The 17,760-nt window shown below is 34.2% G+C and overlaps 1 protein-coding gene across 4 annotated transcripts in view; it reads left to right on the forward strand.

The window, feature by feature from the left end:
- Window positions 1–17,760, forward strand: part of ITGAV (integrin subunit alpha V) — a 91,320-nt gene that overhangs the window by 61,372 nt on the left and 12,188 nt on the right. For all 4 annotated transcript variants that reach the window (XM_005573672.4, XM_065525744.1, XM_074009565.1 and 1 more), the window contains 10 exons: window positions 791–898; window positions 3,763–3,821; window positions 5,334–5,488; window positions 8,128–8,265; window positions 12,883–12,950; window positions 13,604–13,751; window positions 14,226–14,318; window positions 15,787–15,866; window positions 16,239–16,319; window positions 16,760–16,865. In XM_005573672.4, the coding sequence (XP_005573729.1) occupies window positions 791–898; window positions 3,763–3,821; window positions 5,334–5,488; window positions 8,128–8,265; window positions 12,883–12,950; window positions 13,604–13,751; window positions 14,226–14,318; window positions 15,787–15,866; window positions 16,239–16,319; window positions 16,760–16,865 (1,036 nt within the window). The remainder of the gene's footprint in view (window positions 1–790; window positions 899–3,762; window positions 3,822–5,333; window positions 5,489–8,127; window positions 8,266–12,882; window positions 12,951–13,603; window positions 13,752–14,225; window positions 14,319–15,786; window positions 15,867–16,238; window positions 16,320–16,759; window positions 16,866–17,760) is intronic.

The raw sequence follows: 17,760 nt of genomic DNA on the forward strand, positions 1-17,760 counted from the left end.
ATACTATACAATAACTGTATACTATAGTAATTGTAACTATACAATACTTAACAGATTTCAGAGATTTATCATTTTGAGACGGGCACATTGATTGACTTGAGCCAGCTGTATCTTTGTATAGGATTTCAACCTGTGTATCTGAACTCAGGAAAACTGTATTTATTTTAATTTATTGTTTTTAGTTTTTTAAATTGCTGTTAATTATATAATGTATGTGGTAAAAATGCAAACAGTACAAGAAGGGTATATAAAAAAATGTTTTCCCTCACACCAGCTAATAATTTATTTGTTTCTTCTATTAGAAATATTCTATGCATTAAAAAATCATATTATGTATGTATGTATGTATGTCTATCCGTAGACATCCTTTGTACATTTTGGGGTTTTTTTTTTTTTTTCTCTCTCACTAAAACTATATGTTGGTTATGTCTTAGAGGTCATTGCGCTCATTTTCTCCATGGTAGTGCAGTGAATTTGGTAGATATCTCACAACTTATTTAGCCATCCTGCTTTAGTGACTGAATTCATATAGGTCAGCCATTGTCCCACTTTGCCTGGAACTGAGCGATTTCTCAGGATGCAGGAGTTTCTGTGCTAAAATTAGGACAGTTCTGGGCAACTGAGACATTTGATCACCTACAGTTATGTTGTTCTTGTTCCTTTTACTATTACAGACAATACTTTTAGTAGACATTGTACTATATATGTAGTGAATATGAACCAAAAATATTTCGATCAACCTAACTTTATAAATAACTTTTTTCTTCATCTTCTTTTTTTCCCCCACTAGGGCCCGACCAGTTATCACTGTAAATGCTGGTCTTGAAGTGTACCCTAGCATTTTAAATCAAGACAATAAAACCTGCTCACTGCCTGGAACAGCTCTCAAAGTTTCCTGGTAAGGGTATTTGTTTAATAATAGTTATTATTGTGATTATTGTTCAAGCATTGTAAGAACAATTGAAAAGTGAAGGTGGTAGGGCTGAAATATTGCTAAAACAGTTTCTGTGAGTATACTGTTTTTTCTATTCTTTTTTATTTGAAGCAAGGTCTGCCTCTGTTGCCCTGACCGGAGTGCAGTGGCACAACCACAGCTCTCTGTAGCCTTGACCTCCCAGGCTTAAGTGATCCTTCTACCTTGGCCTCTCTAGTAGCTGGTACTACAGGCGTGTGGCACCATACCCAGCTAATGTTTTAAATTTTTTGTAGAGATGGGGTCTCCCTATATTGCTCAGATTGGTCTCGAAGACTGCTGTGCTCAAGCAGTCATCCTGCCTCAGTCTCCTAAAGTGTTAGGATTATAGGCGTGAGCCATTGCACCTGGCCTTATACTCTATTTTCATGTTATAAATTGGATTATAGAAATAGTGCTCCAAAAAAGAGCTGTAAAAATACTCTGTAAATTAGTATGAAATTAATTTTTAAAGAATTATGCATGGTCAATGAATATTTTCAAAAAGAAAGAAAAGCTAATAAGATCTCAGTTCATTTATATGTAATTCCAAACAGGCCCATGAACAATTAAATTTTTAAAAGATATCTTGTTTTTCAGATTTAATATCTGTGAATAGCAGCTGTTTGAAAAAAATTATTTTGCTCTAGTATATTTTCTGCTTATTCCTTTACTAATTTCCAAAGAAAAATATAATATTTTTTCATAAGTTAAATGTCTGAATTCTTCTCTACTCCATTCTTTCTCTCATCTTTGTCATTTGTATGCTACTTCAGTAATTTTTGCTCTTTTTTCATTTTATATATATATATATATATATTTTGAGATGGAGTCTCGCTCTGTCACCCAGGCTGGAGTGCAGTGGCCGGATCTCAGCTCACTGCAAGCTCCGCCTCCCAGGCTCACGCCATTCTCCTGCCTCAGCCTCCCAAGTAGCTGGGGCTACAGGCGCCCACCACCTCGCCTGGCTAGTTTTTTGTATTTTTTTAGTATAGACGGGGTTTCACCGTGTTAGCCATGATGGTCTCGATCTCCTGACCTCATGATCTGCCCGTCTTGGCCTCCCAAAGTGCTGGGATTACAGGCTTGAGCCACCGCGCCCGGCCCATTATAGATATTTTTTAAGTTGTCTCATGCTTTACCTCATAGTATTTAAAAGCAAAATGTAGAAACGACTATCTTTCTCATACATATCAATATAAATATAAAACTAATGAAAAATCTTGACCCATATACTACCAAAATCACCATGAGTAGTCACTCATGAGTTCCCACTTTGGGAAACACTATTTATGTTCCTTACTTACACAGAAAAGTTGCAGAGAACTTATGATCAAGGAGGAAATGATTGGTACCTAGAGAAATTTTACTTCAAAAGAGCCAATTAAAGATATTTTTCCTGAATTTGCTTTTTAATATTTTTGAATTATAGTTATTACAGTTTTGAAATTTTCATTTCTTTAATTGGATTACATTAAAAATTCAGTAATATTTGCTCTTCATTTTTATTGATTGGCAGTGAAGTTGTTTTCAAGATTTTGCTGTAAGTTTTTCTGCTTTTCTACCCTGCATACCTCTGTGAAGTTGCCAATAATCTGCTTCTAATTATGTTAGTAATTCAGAGGCTTCAAATGCACTAACTAGAGCAGTAACATCATATGATTTTTGAGTATGGCACATAGTAAGAAATAACATTTTGCATTATAAACACATAAAAGTTATTAAATCAAGCATTTCAGAAAATCATACTTACCTTCGATACCTAAATCAGTTTTATTTATTAAAAATTTTTTCTTGCCGGGCGCAGTGGCTCATGCCTGTAATCGCAGCACTTTGGGAGGCCGAGACGGGCGGATCACGAGGTCAGGAGATTGAGACCATCCTGGCTAACACTGTGAAACCCCGTCTCTACTAAAAATACAAAAAATTAGCCGGGTGCCGTGGTGGGCGCCAGCTACATGGGAGACTGAGGCAGGAGAATGGCGTGAACCCAGGAGGCGGAGCTTGCAGTGAGTCGAGATCGCGCCACTGAGTCTCAAAAAAAAAAAAAAATTTTCTTAAGATGCTGAACACAACTCATTCAACCGATTTCAAAACCTGCTACTAAATGTGAAGAACACTGCTGTAAAGAAGATTGCTAATTAAAGAAAGCTTTGGTGGGTCTTTTTATCAACAGGACAATTTTTAAAATCTAAACTGTCGGCTAGGCACTGTAGCTCACGCCTGTAATCCCAGTAGTTTGGGAGACCCAGGCTGGCAAATCACCTGAGGTCAGGAGTTTGAGACCAGCCTGTCTAATGTGGTGAAACCCCATCTCTACTAAAAATACAAAAATTAGCCGGGTGTGGTGGTGCATGCCTGTAATCCTAGCTACTCGGGAGGCATAGGCAGGAGAATTGCTTGAACTCATGAGGCAGAGGTTGCAGTGAACTGAGATCGTGCCACTGCACTCCAGCCTGGGCAACAGAGTGAGACTCTGTCTCAAAATAAATAAATAAATAAATAAAAATCTGAACTGTCATTTCCCGCCTTTAGATTTATCAACAGGTTCTATAAGCTTGAGAGGAAGTTAGGACATTCTTTCTCTTTTTCTCATCAAGGTACCATGAAAGGAAGTGTGCTTAAATTACTGAAGGATGAGTTAGGTTAGTGTATAGAGTTTCATGTTTTTAGAATAATATTAAGACATGAAGAAAGATGTAAGGCTTCACAATACAAACTATGTATTAGAAATATTAGATGTGGATGATAATAAAAAATATGTCTAAACTGGATTATAGGATTTATGTATGTTTTTTATTTTTCCACAGCTTTAATGTTAGGTTCTGCTTAAAGGCAGATGGCAAAGGAGTACTTCCCAGAAAGCTTAGTAAGTGTTCTATGAAAAATCATATTATTTTAATGATACTGCATACACAGCACGTAAAAAATATTTTAGAATATTCAAATAGTTACTCGAGTTGTTACAATTTTTTATTTGAATGTTTATGTTTAAAGGCATTTAAGATTTCAACATAATTATTATATTCTTTGGTAACTCTTAAGCTAATTCAAAACTAATACACTTATTTATGGACATTATGAGCTAAATAGCCCACAAAATGGGAAACATGACCTTTGTAAGGTTAAGCAGTTACAAATGTGAGGTAATGAACTCTGGGGAGGCATGAATGTTATTGTTTGTAAGTAGATGATCTGCTGAGAAGTCTGTGTTTTATGTCTTGGGGCAGCCCCCAGCAATCTCAGGAGTAGAGGTGGTTTAGAAATAGTGAGAAAGAGGAGAAAAAGTTTTGGTCATGCAGTTTAATTCACACAGCAAACTCTACTCTTCTTTTCCTAAAATGGTTGATGTGGTCCTGAGAGCAAGATAGTAGTGTTAAATAATTATTGCAAAGGTTTGTCAGTATGTTAATGGCAAGTGGTAAAGAATAATAAAGCAGAGAAGAAACTGAAACCGTTGGGTGTGTGTTTGTGTGTAAAAGTTTACACAGGGCAGCCAAGCAAGGTCTCCCTAGGAGACAACTTTTCAGTAGAGACCTGACGGAAATGAGGGAGCTTTGGGATGTGTGGAGGAGTGTTTGACACAGAGGAACTAGCAGTTTCAGCAGGCCTGAAGCAGGAGATATGCTCAGTGGTTGAGAAACAGCATGGAGGACAATGTGGCCAAGTAGAGCAGAACATGAAGCAAAATAACCCCGGGTGTTCACCCAAATTTGAAATGGTCAACTTTTAGAGAAACTAGTAACGTGACTTCTGGTTTTAAAGATTTGCACTCTCTTAAGAAACTACTTAAAGAACTGAATCTTACAAGGCAGTAATCCTAATTGCTACATACTTGTTTTACAATGATTCTTGATGTATTTAACTCTGTTTGATCACTTGCTTCCTGAAGGCATATTCATCTGACAATTTGATATGATAGCTTCACTGGAAGCAGGAGTTTCAAGTGGGGCAAACTGTTCATTCATCATAGTGTTTAATATGATGGTATGAGTACATATGAGCAAATACTTCTTAATCAAAATCAGCAAGACTCTTGCTACTTGAATTTATGGTGGAAGTCTTAATTCACATGTTTCATCCTCTGGATTTCCTCCTCTCAGCTTAAATTAAACGATAGCATTTCTCCTTTCTGATAATTGGCTTACTACTATCATTTTTGGGGGAATTATTTATGACATTACTTAGGGAAATAATTATTATTAAATTTTTTTCAGAATTAATATGTTATAGTCTCATTATAATGTAATGACATTTTAAATTAATTAGAAACAATTTACTTCTTAAGGAATAAAGATCTCTGTTTACATGAAAACTCTAGAGTAGAATAGATAGGTGTCCATAAAGAATATGTTGGTTATAAATCCTTTGGTTTACGTAGATTTCCAGGTGGAACTTCTTTTGGATAAACTCAAGCAAAAGGGAGCAATTCGACGAGCACTGTTTCTCTACAGCAGGTCCCCAAGTCACTCCAAGAACATGACTATTTCAAGGGGGGGACTGATGCAGTGTGAGGAATTGATAGCGTATCTGCGGGTAAGAGATAACTTTTCTGCTAGCTTGTTTTTCCTTTTCAGTCATTAGTTTTTCTTTTTTATCTAAATGATTTTCACTTTCTGTAAATTAGTGTTAGATCAAAAGGAAAAACAGAAAAATATACAAAGGAAATTTAGCTTTGTAAAGTGTCAAGCCTGAATGATGAACTACTACTTCTGGCAGATTGGATATTACAAATGGCCTTTCCACAACAATACTACTGAACAAATTATGAAAAACATATTTGTTAAATGCAACTGGACTTTCAAGACAGTAAAAGAAATCATCAGGGTCCAAAAAAATAATCAATCAACTAAAAAACTCCAGTTGCAAAAATCTGAATTGTGGAGTATAAGCAAATATATGAGCCAGAGTTGCTGGCAAAGGATGAAGCTGAAGGAGAGGGCAGGTGGTAATTGCAGACACCAGCACAGGAATTCCAACATATGTATAAGGCTGAGTGTTCTTACGACAGAGGTGCGTCCTGATTCCAGCAAGAGCCAAATGTAAAACCTTGCTGAAGGGGGGCTATCCAGTATGGGCTCCAGGATTTCCACAGGTTAAATTTGATGAAATATGAATTCATTAAACACACACACACACACACACACACACACACACGCAAAGAAGCCACTAGAAGAAGCATCAGATTTTAGACCCGCAAAGGCCAGTTACAGAGTACAAATTTGTATAAAATGTTTAAAGAAATAAAGGGGCTGGGCACAGTGGCTCAAGCTTATAATCCTGGCACTTTGGGAGGCCAAAGCAGGAAGATCCCTTGAGGCCAAGAGTTTGAGACCAGCCTGGGTGAGACTCTATTTTATTTAAAGGAAAAAAACAAAACAAGACCAAAACATCAGTAAATATTTAGACAACAACATAATTAATGAACTTGATTTAACAGACTTATATAGAATCTACACCTAATAATTAAAGAATATAAAAACTGACCATGCATAGGCCATAAAGGAAGTCTAAACAAATTTGAAAAAGTAATTTTATAGAATACATGCCATTACAGTGCAGTTGTTAGAAATCCATAACAAAAAGATCAACTGGGAATTGGGAAGTATGATTTTTAAATAACTTATGGGTCAAAAACAAAATCATAATGGAAATTTACTTGCAACTATATTACAATGAAAATATAACATATCAAAATGTATAGGCTATCACAACAGTAGAATACAAAGATAAATGTGTAGCCTTAAATGCTATTTAATTTAAATGAAAGTTAAGAAAAAATGAAAGTAAGAAGAAAACACCACAAAATTAAGAATTGAAGTGGGGCATTACAGATAAGGGAGGAATTAACAGAATATTATGAATAACCTTGGGCTAGTACATAGGAAAACTTAGACAAAACATGAAAATTCTTAGTAAAACAATGCAACTCTCATAAGAAGAAACAGAAAACCTGAATAATCCTCTGAACACTTAACAAATAGAATTGGCAGTTAATCTTTACAAAACAACAAAGCCCAGATAGTTTTATAGGCAGTATCTACCAAACATTCAAGAATAAGATTTCTCAATTTTATATAGCTCTTTGAAAGAATAAAAAACCAAAATATTTCAAAGTCAATCTGTGAAACTAGTGTAATTGTTTCCTGGAGTGGTCAAAAATAGTACCAGAAGGGAGAATTTCATTCTAATGTTACAATAGATGTAAGATTACTAAGACATTATAAGCAAATAAGTCTTAGCAGTTTGTAAAAAAAGATACATAAACCAAGTTGGGCTTATTGTTTATCCTAGACTGGGTTAATACTAAGTCTAAAAATGTAATTTGCCACATGAATAGATTAAAGAAGAAACGTGACTGTCTTAAGTACAAAAAAGGTTTGAGATTAAATTTTAAAAACTTCATGATTTAAGAAGCAAGACAAATATCCCAAGTTATGGCTATGAAGAAATAGAATCTTACATTTAAACAAAGTCCGCGAATACCTATTAATTGGTCAAGATGTGAATTAAGAATTCTTATACATTGCTGACGGCAGTGTGAATTGTTTTGAAGACTTTGGAAAATGATGTGTTACTATGGAGCTGACAAATATACTTGTCACTATGTGTAAGAATAATCACAGCAATTTCTGTAATAGCAAAAACATAACCCATAAACAATAAAAATAGCCTTCGACAGAATGGATAAATGAATTGTGGTATATTTACATGACGAAATAGTACTCAACAGTACAAAATTAACGTAGGCTACATGCAATAGAATGGATGGATCTTAATGAGAGTGTAGGACAGAAAGGAAGTCACAGAAGCCTACGTGTGATCCTATTGAGAAGGAATGCAGAGGGAGGAAGAGAAAGAAGTATTTGGGTAGCTTAAGCAGTATCAATAATGTTCTTATTATGTTGGGTGTGTGTGAGTGCTCATGTTAACATGTCTCGTACTTTCGTGTGAATCAAATAGTACATTGTAAAACAAAAATTGAGTAAACGTTCTCACTTGATAAGGATAATCTTTTGGATATTCTATTTCTACATAAGTATAATTTTCCAGAGAATTTTGTTAGAATTGAAGGCTCAGGGATGAATATAGCTGGCTTTGTAATATGCACTTACGGATTTCTCCAGATAATTTAGGTTGATGTTATCATTAATTCAAAGCCTTTCCATTTCTAGGATGAATCTGAATTTAGAGACAAACTCACTCCAATTACCATTTTTATGGAATATTGGTTGGATTATAGAACAGCTGCTGATACAACAGGCTTGCAACCCATTCTTAACCAGTTCACGCCTGCTAACATTAGTCGACAGGTACTGTACTCAATTTACCACTAATGTGATATTTTGTGATTTTTCCTTACAATTCATGTTATTAAATATTAGAGAAAATTTCCTTTATTATGTTGATAGATGTTTAGTCAAAGTCAGAAGGTTAGGAATCTGAATTTTCTATTTTTTTTTCTTTTTTCTTTTTATTTTTTTGGGAATCTGAATTTTCAAGTCAGAGATATTTAAAGCCACTTAACATAGATATACAGAGAAAGACAGGATCACATTTCATATACGTGAAATAGGAAAATAATTCAAGGAGAACAGCAATGTGCCAGTTTGTTTACATATTTTAGTATTTCGCTAAAGATATTTGATGTCTATGTTATCTTTGATATTTTAATCTTAAAAAGTGCATATATAGTAAATAAATAATTCTTTTCAGAAAACCAGAGAAAGCAACAAAATTTGATAGGTGGTATTCTAGTTTTAGAAAATCTTATGTATAATGTATTTAAATATTGTTAATTCTAATTACTATTTCTCCTTTTTAAATTACATGTTCATGTTTTTACATTAATATTTCTTCTTTCATAGAACTCTTTGCCCTAAATTTAGGAATTTAGGTTGTCATTTTTTTTTTTTTTTTTTTTTTGTCTTTCTAAGATCCCATAAGCTCTTTTTTTTTGGTTTGTTTTCTGGTTTTGTAATTTGAGATTACTATATGTGACGGTAACAAAAGGCAAATTAAAATATTTTTTAAAGTCTTTTCTAATTTTTATATTTTAACAATTTCATTCTGTACATTAATAATCATGGTATATGTGCCATTTTCTAGTATTCATTAACACAACTTATAACCATACTTCTGTGTTTATATTATTTACATTTTTTATTTTTATTGAATGTACAATATTATGTTGATTAATAGTTTAATAATGACCACCTGAGCCCCTTAATGTCTGTCATTCAGTATTATACTTTCTTTAAAAGTTAATTGTTACTTGTCCCTTTATATAATATGCTTTCATATATGGGTTATGGTTATTTTCTGTTTATAGTTTTATAATTTTTTAGAAATCTTTTATTATCATTGTTATCACTACTTCTGATTAGTTTTCCAAACTCCCCATCCAATCTCTTTAATGCCAACACCGTGTTAAAACTGGCTAATCAAGTAGGCTAACTTTTGAAACCTCTTGGAGGGCAAAAATAACTGCAGTAATATGTGACTTCCTTTTCTTCCTACCTATTTTCATTCTTCATTGTTTGAAAAAAAATTTTTTTGGTCTTCTCTGTGTCCTACATTTGTTCCATCAGTGACATATTAATTTTTAGGTATGTTTCTTTCTGCATGCTTAGCTTTGTTATTCACTCTTGTTTTTATGTTAATTAATTACTCCACCATTGTTATCATTTGCTTTTCTCTAAAATGGATCCTTCATTTCGCTGGTTACATTACAAGCTCTTCTCTGCACTCTCTTTTTGCTGTCAAATAGAAATATAAAGTTTTAATTGTAATTTTAAATTTGTAATTTTTAATTTGCTGGTTAGCAACATTTTTTAAAAGGTAGAAAACGTATAGGTGAAATTTATTTAAAAAATATATCTGTATTAGTTTACTAGGGTTGTCATAACAAAGTACCACAGAATGGGTGGCTTAAACAACAGAAATTTATTCTCTCCTAATTTTGGAGCCTAGAAGTCTGAGATCAAGAGTCAGCAGGGCTCATTTCTTCTGAGGCCTCTCTTCTTGGCTTGTAGATGGTCACCAGTCACCTTCTTGTGTCTTCACATGGTCTTCCTTTCATGTGTGTGTCTGTGTCCTAATCTCTTTTTAAGCGTCAGTCATTGGATTAGGGTCCACCCTAAAGACATTTTAACTTAATAATCTCTTGAAAGACTATATCGCCAAATACAGTTCCATTCTGAGATACTGGGGATTAAGGCTTCAACATATATATTTTGGGGGGACACAGTTCAGCCCTTAACAATATTTAAAATATTGTCATTTTTACATGGAATCGCTTAAAAATTATCAGTGGAATATTTTGCATTCTATTTCTTACTGTCTTCAAAATCCAGAGTGTGTTTTACACTTTTAACACATCTAAATTCAAATACTTAGGTTTTATTAGAAATTTTTTTTGTATTTAGAATTCATGTAATTAACAGTTGAAAAAGTAGATTCAAATAAGTACTTAAGTTGTTCTAAAGATACTAAAAGTTTTGCAGTAAGACAATTAAGCGTCAGCTTTTAACATTAAATTAATTAAAATTAAATAAAATTTAAAAATCAGTTGCTCAGTGACATCAAGCCCATTTCAAGTGCTCAGAAGCCACATGAGGCTTGCAAGTAGCTACTATATTGGACAGTGCAGTTCTAGTGTTTCCCTTTCTGCTCCCTGATCCTTTGGTGTTAGAGATTTAGTGTTTTCTGCAGAAAGAGTTGGGTTTTTTTTCTCTCATTTTTTTGATTCAAATACACATTAAGTCCTTTTTTTTTTTTTTTTTTTTTTGAGGCGAAGTCTTGCTCTGTTGCCAGGCTGGAGTGCAGTGGCTCAATTTTGGCTCGCTGCAACCTCCGCCTCCCGTGTTCAGGCGATTCCCCTGCCTCAGCCTCCTGAGTAGCTGGGACTACAGGCACCCACCACCACACCCAGCTAATTTTTTGTATTTTAGTAGAGACGGGATTTCACCATGTTGACCAGGACAGTCTTGATCTCCTGACCTCATGATCCACCTGGCTTGGCCTCCCAAAGTGCTGAGATTACAGGCATGAGCCACCATGCCCGGCCTCAAATACATATTAATTTCTTACTTTGTGCAAGATATAATATATATAACTGTAGAGATTTGGTTGTCTGAGCATGGAAGACATTGCTTTTCCATTTCTGAAACTATCTTTCCTGACAGCATATTTTAATACTATGGCTGCTTCAATGCCAGCTAAATCCTTTTCTTCCCCTACAGAGTGATGTTAGCCAAGTATCTCTATATTACAGTTTCATTAATATTTTATACATATGTCTCATTGCAAACTTAAGATACTCATCTAACATTCTAACTGGGCATGTTATACATACATACCTTATCACTAGTTAATTTGTTATCTGCAAAGTCCACACTTTCTTCCTGATATAATCTAATCAAGCCTTGATTTATATTTGGCATGATGTAAAGAATCACCATATAGTTCTTCTAATGGTCCTTTTTGAAAAAGACTTATAGCAACTGCATATATCTAGGTAAATGAATTAATTCACATATATTTTTGTGTTTCCTTCAAATTAAAACGACAGTTAAGAATCTCTATCCAATGTACAGCCACTTGCAAGCCTCATGTGGCTTCTGAGCACTTGAAATGGGCTTGGTGTCACTGAGGAACTGATTTTAAAATTTTATTTAATTTTAATTAATTTAATGTTAAAAGCTGACGCTTAATTCTCTTACTGCAAAACTTTTAGTATCTTTAGAACAACTTGAGTATTTGAATCTACTTTTTCAACTGTGAATTATATGAATTCTAAATACAAAAAAATTTCTAATAAAACTTAAGTATTTGAATTCAGATGTGCTGAAAGTATATAATACATTCTGGATTTTGAAGACAGTAAGAAATAGAATGCAAATTATTCCACTGTTAATTTTTAAGCGATTCTATGTAAAAATGACAATATTTTAAATATTGCTAAGGGCTGAACTGTGTTCCCCCAAAATGTGTATGTTGAAGCCTTAATTCCAGACATTCCTTGTTACTTGGAAGTGTACAATCATCATCAATCATCATCCGTTTTTTGAGGGACTCCGTTTTTCTTTTCCTTTAAATCTTTTTCTCTCTTCTTTTTGTCTACTTCTGTGCTTGAAGCAAAAATGGCCTCATCTTTATTTTCCATTCTTCTCTTAATTTTTATGTTTCTTCTTTCACATCCTACCCAGCTCCTCTGCTTTTTTCCCAGTGTTTCTCTCTTTTGGGTTTTTCCATTTTGCTCTAGCTGGAACATTCTTCTGGCCAGATCTAGAAGGGAAAAAAGTTCAGGTCTTTGCTTTTTTCACCTACCCTGATTGGCTAGCTATAATGCTTCAAGCTCCTTTTCCTTCATCTTTTTCCAAATGACCATGCAATGCTGGACTCATTTTATCTAGTCTCTTTTGCCCCTTGGTCTCTCTGCCTGTCTGCTGAATACGTACAGCTCCTTATTCTTTTATCCTCTGCAGCCCTATTTCCATGATATTGGTGGAGGCACAGTCCATAATGAGAAACTCTAGAAGGGAGTCTATTTTGCCCGACATCTCACAACTTAGCTAGCAGCAGAGTAAAAATGAACCCTCATTTCTTGACTATTACTTTCTCTTTTACACCAGTCCTCATTCAAAGATGATAACAGCTTAATTTGAGATAGAACTGAAAGGTTCCAAGGAACTGTGTTATATCCTATGAATCTTTTTCTTCTTTCTCATTCTTGACTGGCTACACTGACCTGTTTAAAAATAAGTGACCATGGTCTCTTTTGCATTAAGGTATACAAACAAGCTGATGAGTACATGAAAATATGTACATGTGTACATACGTGTATAACCACATAGATATTGATAAACACTGCTTATGCCGCCTGCATTGGTATTTTTCATGTAGAAAAATAAAATGTTTTTTTCTAGGCTCACATTCTACTTGACTGTGGTGAAGACAATGTCTGTAAACCCAAACTGGAAGTTTTTGTAGATAGGTAAGTTTTGCTTGAAATAATAAATAATGTAGTAAGAAATTTAAATGGAAGGGTACATTTTTCTATTCAAAGGACTAACATATTTTAACGAGAATTAGTTATACTGGAGGGTAATGCGTGAGTTTCTATAATACTAAAGCTATCAATATTGAGCTTCTAAAGAAAATATCTACTGTGTTTTCACTAGTTGCCTAGGTTGACAGGCATTCAACTTTGGGTAATATCACAAAGTAATATTGTATAATTTTAAAGATACATTTCATTGCAAATATACTTTGAACTCAAGGAATATCCTTACCATTTTGTATGGTATGTGAATTATAAAGAATATTGTGAGAATTATGACACATGATTAATTTAGCTTTTAGAAAAATATTGGGGAATTACAAAGTACATATAATTCACTTCAGTAATAGATATGAATGATAGTGATCTATTAGTGGCATCAATGTTTATTTTTACTGAGAGAACATTGGATTTGCACCCAGTGTGCTATTTGCTGTTTTCTATCAAGCTGTGAAGTAGTCTTAAAATATCTTGAGACACTGTTGAACGTGTTGGTGCTATGTATTTAACTCTTGTTTCTTTGAACAGTCACACTTTCCCCATCTAGTCTTTTTTTCTCAGTCTGGATTTGTATTGTTAACTTGTAGTGATCAAAAGAAGATCTATATTGGGGATGACAACCCTCTGACATTGATTGTTAAGGCTCAGAATCAAGGAGAAGGTGCCTATGAAGCTGAGCTCATCGTTTCCATTCCACTGCAGGCTGATTTCATCGGGGTTGTCCGAAACAGTGAAGTAAGCAGACTGCCTCTTTAAAAATCGAAATGCACTCACAGATCTTATTAACATTAATGAGTTGCTCCCCTATTTAGTGAAGCACAAGCTTAGCTATTCTACCTAAGGCTAAATTGCTAGACAATGGAGTGCCTCTCTTACATAATTCCTTTTAAGCCTAATACTTTGCATAATGCATTGATATGACATTTTTAGAATTGCAAGCTAAGTGCCTGGAAATGAGGTTAGATAGATAAAGTGTCTAAGCCTGTCCATCAAATTATTTATCAGAGGCTTTATGGTTATGTATGGTAGCCCTCTAGGGATCTTTTAGAAACACTTCTGCATTTCCATGTGGCAATTGTACCCAATTCTGGCTTTTTCCTTACCTCCTGGTTTGCTCAACTAGATTTATTTGCTTAGGACAAGAAACTGAAATATCCAACTGCATGATATTTTATTTCCTTTTGTATCCTTTTTCTTTGTCTATCAAAGGCCTTAGCAAGACTTTCCTGTGCATTTAAGACAGAAAACCAAACTCGCCAGGTGGTATGTGACCTTGGAAACCCAATGAAGGCTGGAACTCAAGTAAGACAATTTAATTAAACAGATTTTTTTCTCCCCAGCAAATAGAAAAGCATATTGTTCTCTGGGCTCATAGTAATTTTTAAAAATAAGCGCTTCAAAACAATGTCCTTAAATTGGTTTCGATATAACAGTTAAATGATTAGCAGAGTTTTGCTTAGTTTTAACTAAGATACGAAACAATTGGTTGTGCTCTTACTTGGTTTGCAATCAGCTGCTCTGTACGCCTCCTTCACTTTAGTAAATGGATGAGAACATGGTTTAAACTAAGGACTGAAATAATAATTTTGCTCTTTTCACTGATGCCTTAATGGATCCTGAAAAGCTACTCTGGCAACTACTAAGACTGTCAATCCTAGGTGAGCTAGATTCCATCACAGGCCCCACACAGAGGATCAAAGCAAAGGTTAGTTGAATAAGGCTCCCCTTCAGATGGTAGAGTAGGGTGCCCAGGAGCTTGAAAAGCAGCAGCCAATGGCTCACTTTCCAAATCCTCTAAAAAGTAAACAAAATATACCTTGTAGAATTCCTAGTAGCAAGGACAAAATGGCAGTATATGCTGTGTGACTTATTCAATAGAATTTAATTAATGACATATTGATACGGGTACTTTGAAGATATGTAGTAATATAGTTGTAAGTATTCCATGTTTCTTTAGTATGTCTTCTATTACAAGTCATTATTATTTCTAGATGTACGGTATCTTAGGGAAGAGAACTTGAAAAAATTACCCTAAGTTCAATTTTTCACATGTATTACATGTTTTATTAACAATGAGCATGCCTTTTATTTTCTCATATTCTCATTCTCTCTAGCTTTCTGGTTATTATATAGTTTCTGCTTATTCCAAGTAGCCAACTCTAGACTTTGTGGAGTGGGAGGCAGTATCCAGGAAGTACTGTTTTTATGTGTCATTGATCCCCAAGAAGCCTTTTTTGTACCTGGTGGTTCAGTTGTTTTATTTAAAATCTACCAATTTTCTGCTGCAGGAGTTAGGATATTTGGTGTTGGGAGTGTTATGAGAAGTGTATGGAGAAATTCTGGTTGTGGCCCTACTCATGCCTTCTTTAGCCAGGTTCTCTTACTCTAGTAAATCATCCATTTCTTCTTTTCTGGGCTATGAACACAGCACATACTTTGGTTGTTAGCTTCCTGTTATCAAATCATTGCACCTAGTTGCTAGACTTTCACTGGATCAACAAACATTTACTTTTGCATTTTTTAGAAAGATAGTATTATAAGGAGGTATAATTATGATTAATAATTGTTAAATAGGCTGTCTTATGGATTGGCCCAGGTATATTAAGTAAAACAGATTTGATAGAAAATAAGATTTAATTATCTTTGTTCAGTTTTATTGTAAGCTCAGAAAAACCCCATTTTAGAACATTATTTTTTATTTAGATATTGGATTTGAAATTTTGCTAATTAGACATTGACTAACATTACTATCTTTTCCTCCCTCCTTCAGCTCTTAGCTGGTCTTCGTTTCAGTGTGCACCAGCAGTCAGAGATGGATACTTCTGTGAAATTTGACTTACAAATCCAAAGGTATGAAAACAACTTATATTCACTTATAACTATCAAATAAATATTATTTGTTGTAAATATACTATGTAATATATTTTAAATATAGAATAGCACAGATTAAATTTTATTGCTTGATTATAGCATTTTAAAATCAATATTTACGTTATAAGAATAACTTTATTGTCAAGTTTGAGTTTGTAAAACAAAATTTAAAATCCAGAAATAAAACGTTCATCTTCTTGGAATTAAATGTTAGTGAAAATAACTATTTTGAGGTATAAGCTTTACACTTGTTTCTTTTGTTAATTTTTAGTTTCACTGGATTTGCCTCTTGTATGTTTTTGGTGGTTATGTCTAATTCAGTTTTAAGTATTTTTTTTTTTTCTTTTTCAGCTCAAATCTGTTTGACAAAGTAAGCCCGGTTGTATCTCACAAAGTTGACCTTGCTGTTTTAGCTGCAGTTGAGATAAGAGGGTCAGTATGAATACTTAGTTGAGTATCTCATTCTCACGATTGCTTTTTAAAGGTAACTATCAGGCCTTAGCCTCTTCTGGACAGTAGACACTACATGTTTAGTGGTGGTTTTACTAGGGCATTAGCTCCTGTAGAAATAAAATCCTAGGTATGTTCCAAATCCCCAATACTGGGTGATCCTCAAAAGGAACAAAACATGGCAACAACATGCACAAAATAAGTTTATTGAACTTTTACACAAATTATCAATTCACCTGTTACATGTACATTTCATAAGAGCAGTTTTTGTGCATGTGTGTGTTCATTAGTTTTCTCTTGAAGTATTTTTAAAAATTAGATCTAATTTTATTCACTTGAGTAATGAATACAGGGCACTTTTGAAAATGGACTGACTATATCATTTTGATATTCATGGTAGGTTTTCTTTGGTCATTGTTTAGAGTCTCGAGTCCTGATCATATCTTTCTTCCGATTCCAAACTGGGAGCACAAGGAGAACCCTGAGACTGAAGAAGATGTTGGGCCAGTTGTTCAGCACATCTATGAGGTTTGCAGTTGTTGGATTTTACCCAAACCTAGTGAACGAGCCAACGAAGAGAGGAACAACTAAGCTACTTAAAAAAAAAATTCTATGTAATTTTTATGTAAACTACATTGGTTAATTATGTGTCAGAGATTTGTTTGAATATTTTCCTTTTTCATAAATTCATTTTTATTTGACAAATAGCTTTGTTTAAATAAAGCAGTTTATATAATTTGTTGTTTAAAATCAGTTGTTCTACTTGAATAAAAGAAATAAGTCACTGGTACTTTCTCATGGGCATTTTGTAGTTCTGGCTAAAAATGAAAATACCTATGGCAAATAATCAAAACTGTATTTCTATAGAAGAAAATTTTCTTTGTCATCCTTCATTAATAATTTTTAAATATTTCACCTTTTGTTTATACATATATATATATATATATATATATATATATATATATATTTTTTTTTTTTTTTTTTTTTTTTTTTTTTTTGAGGTGGAGTCTTTCTCTGTTGCCCAGGCTAGAGTGCAGTGGCCTGATCTCAGCTCACTGCAAGCTCTGCCTCCTGGGTTCAGACAGTTCTCCTGCCTCAGCTTCCCGAGTTGCTGGGATTACACGTGTGCACCACCATGCCTGGCTAATTTTTGTATTTTTAGTGGAGACAGGGTTTCACCGACGGGGTTTCACCATGTTGACCAGGCTGGGCATGAACTCCTGACCTCAAGGGATCTGCCCGCCTCGGCCTCCCAAAGTGCTGGGATTACAGATGTGAGCCACTGTGCCCAACCTTGTTTATATTTTTATCCTGACACATATTACTCTGTGTTAGAGACAAATGTTGAGTTTGATAATTTTTGCATTAAAATAGCCACATTGTAATTAGAGGTTAACTGTGGAAACTGTGCCGTTGTTCAAAA

The sequence above is a fragment of the Macaca fascicularis genome, chromosome 12 (genome assembly GCF_037993035.2).
Source record: "Macaca fascicularis isolate 582-1 chromosome 12, T2T-MFA8v1.1".
NCBI lineage: Eukaryota > Metazoa > Chordata > Mammalia > Primates > Cercopithecidae > Macaca > Macaca fascicularis.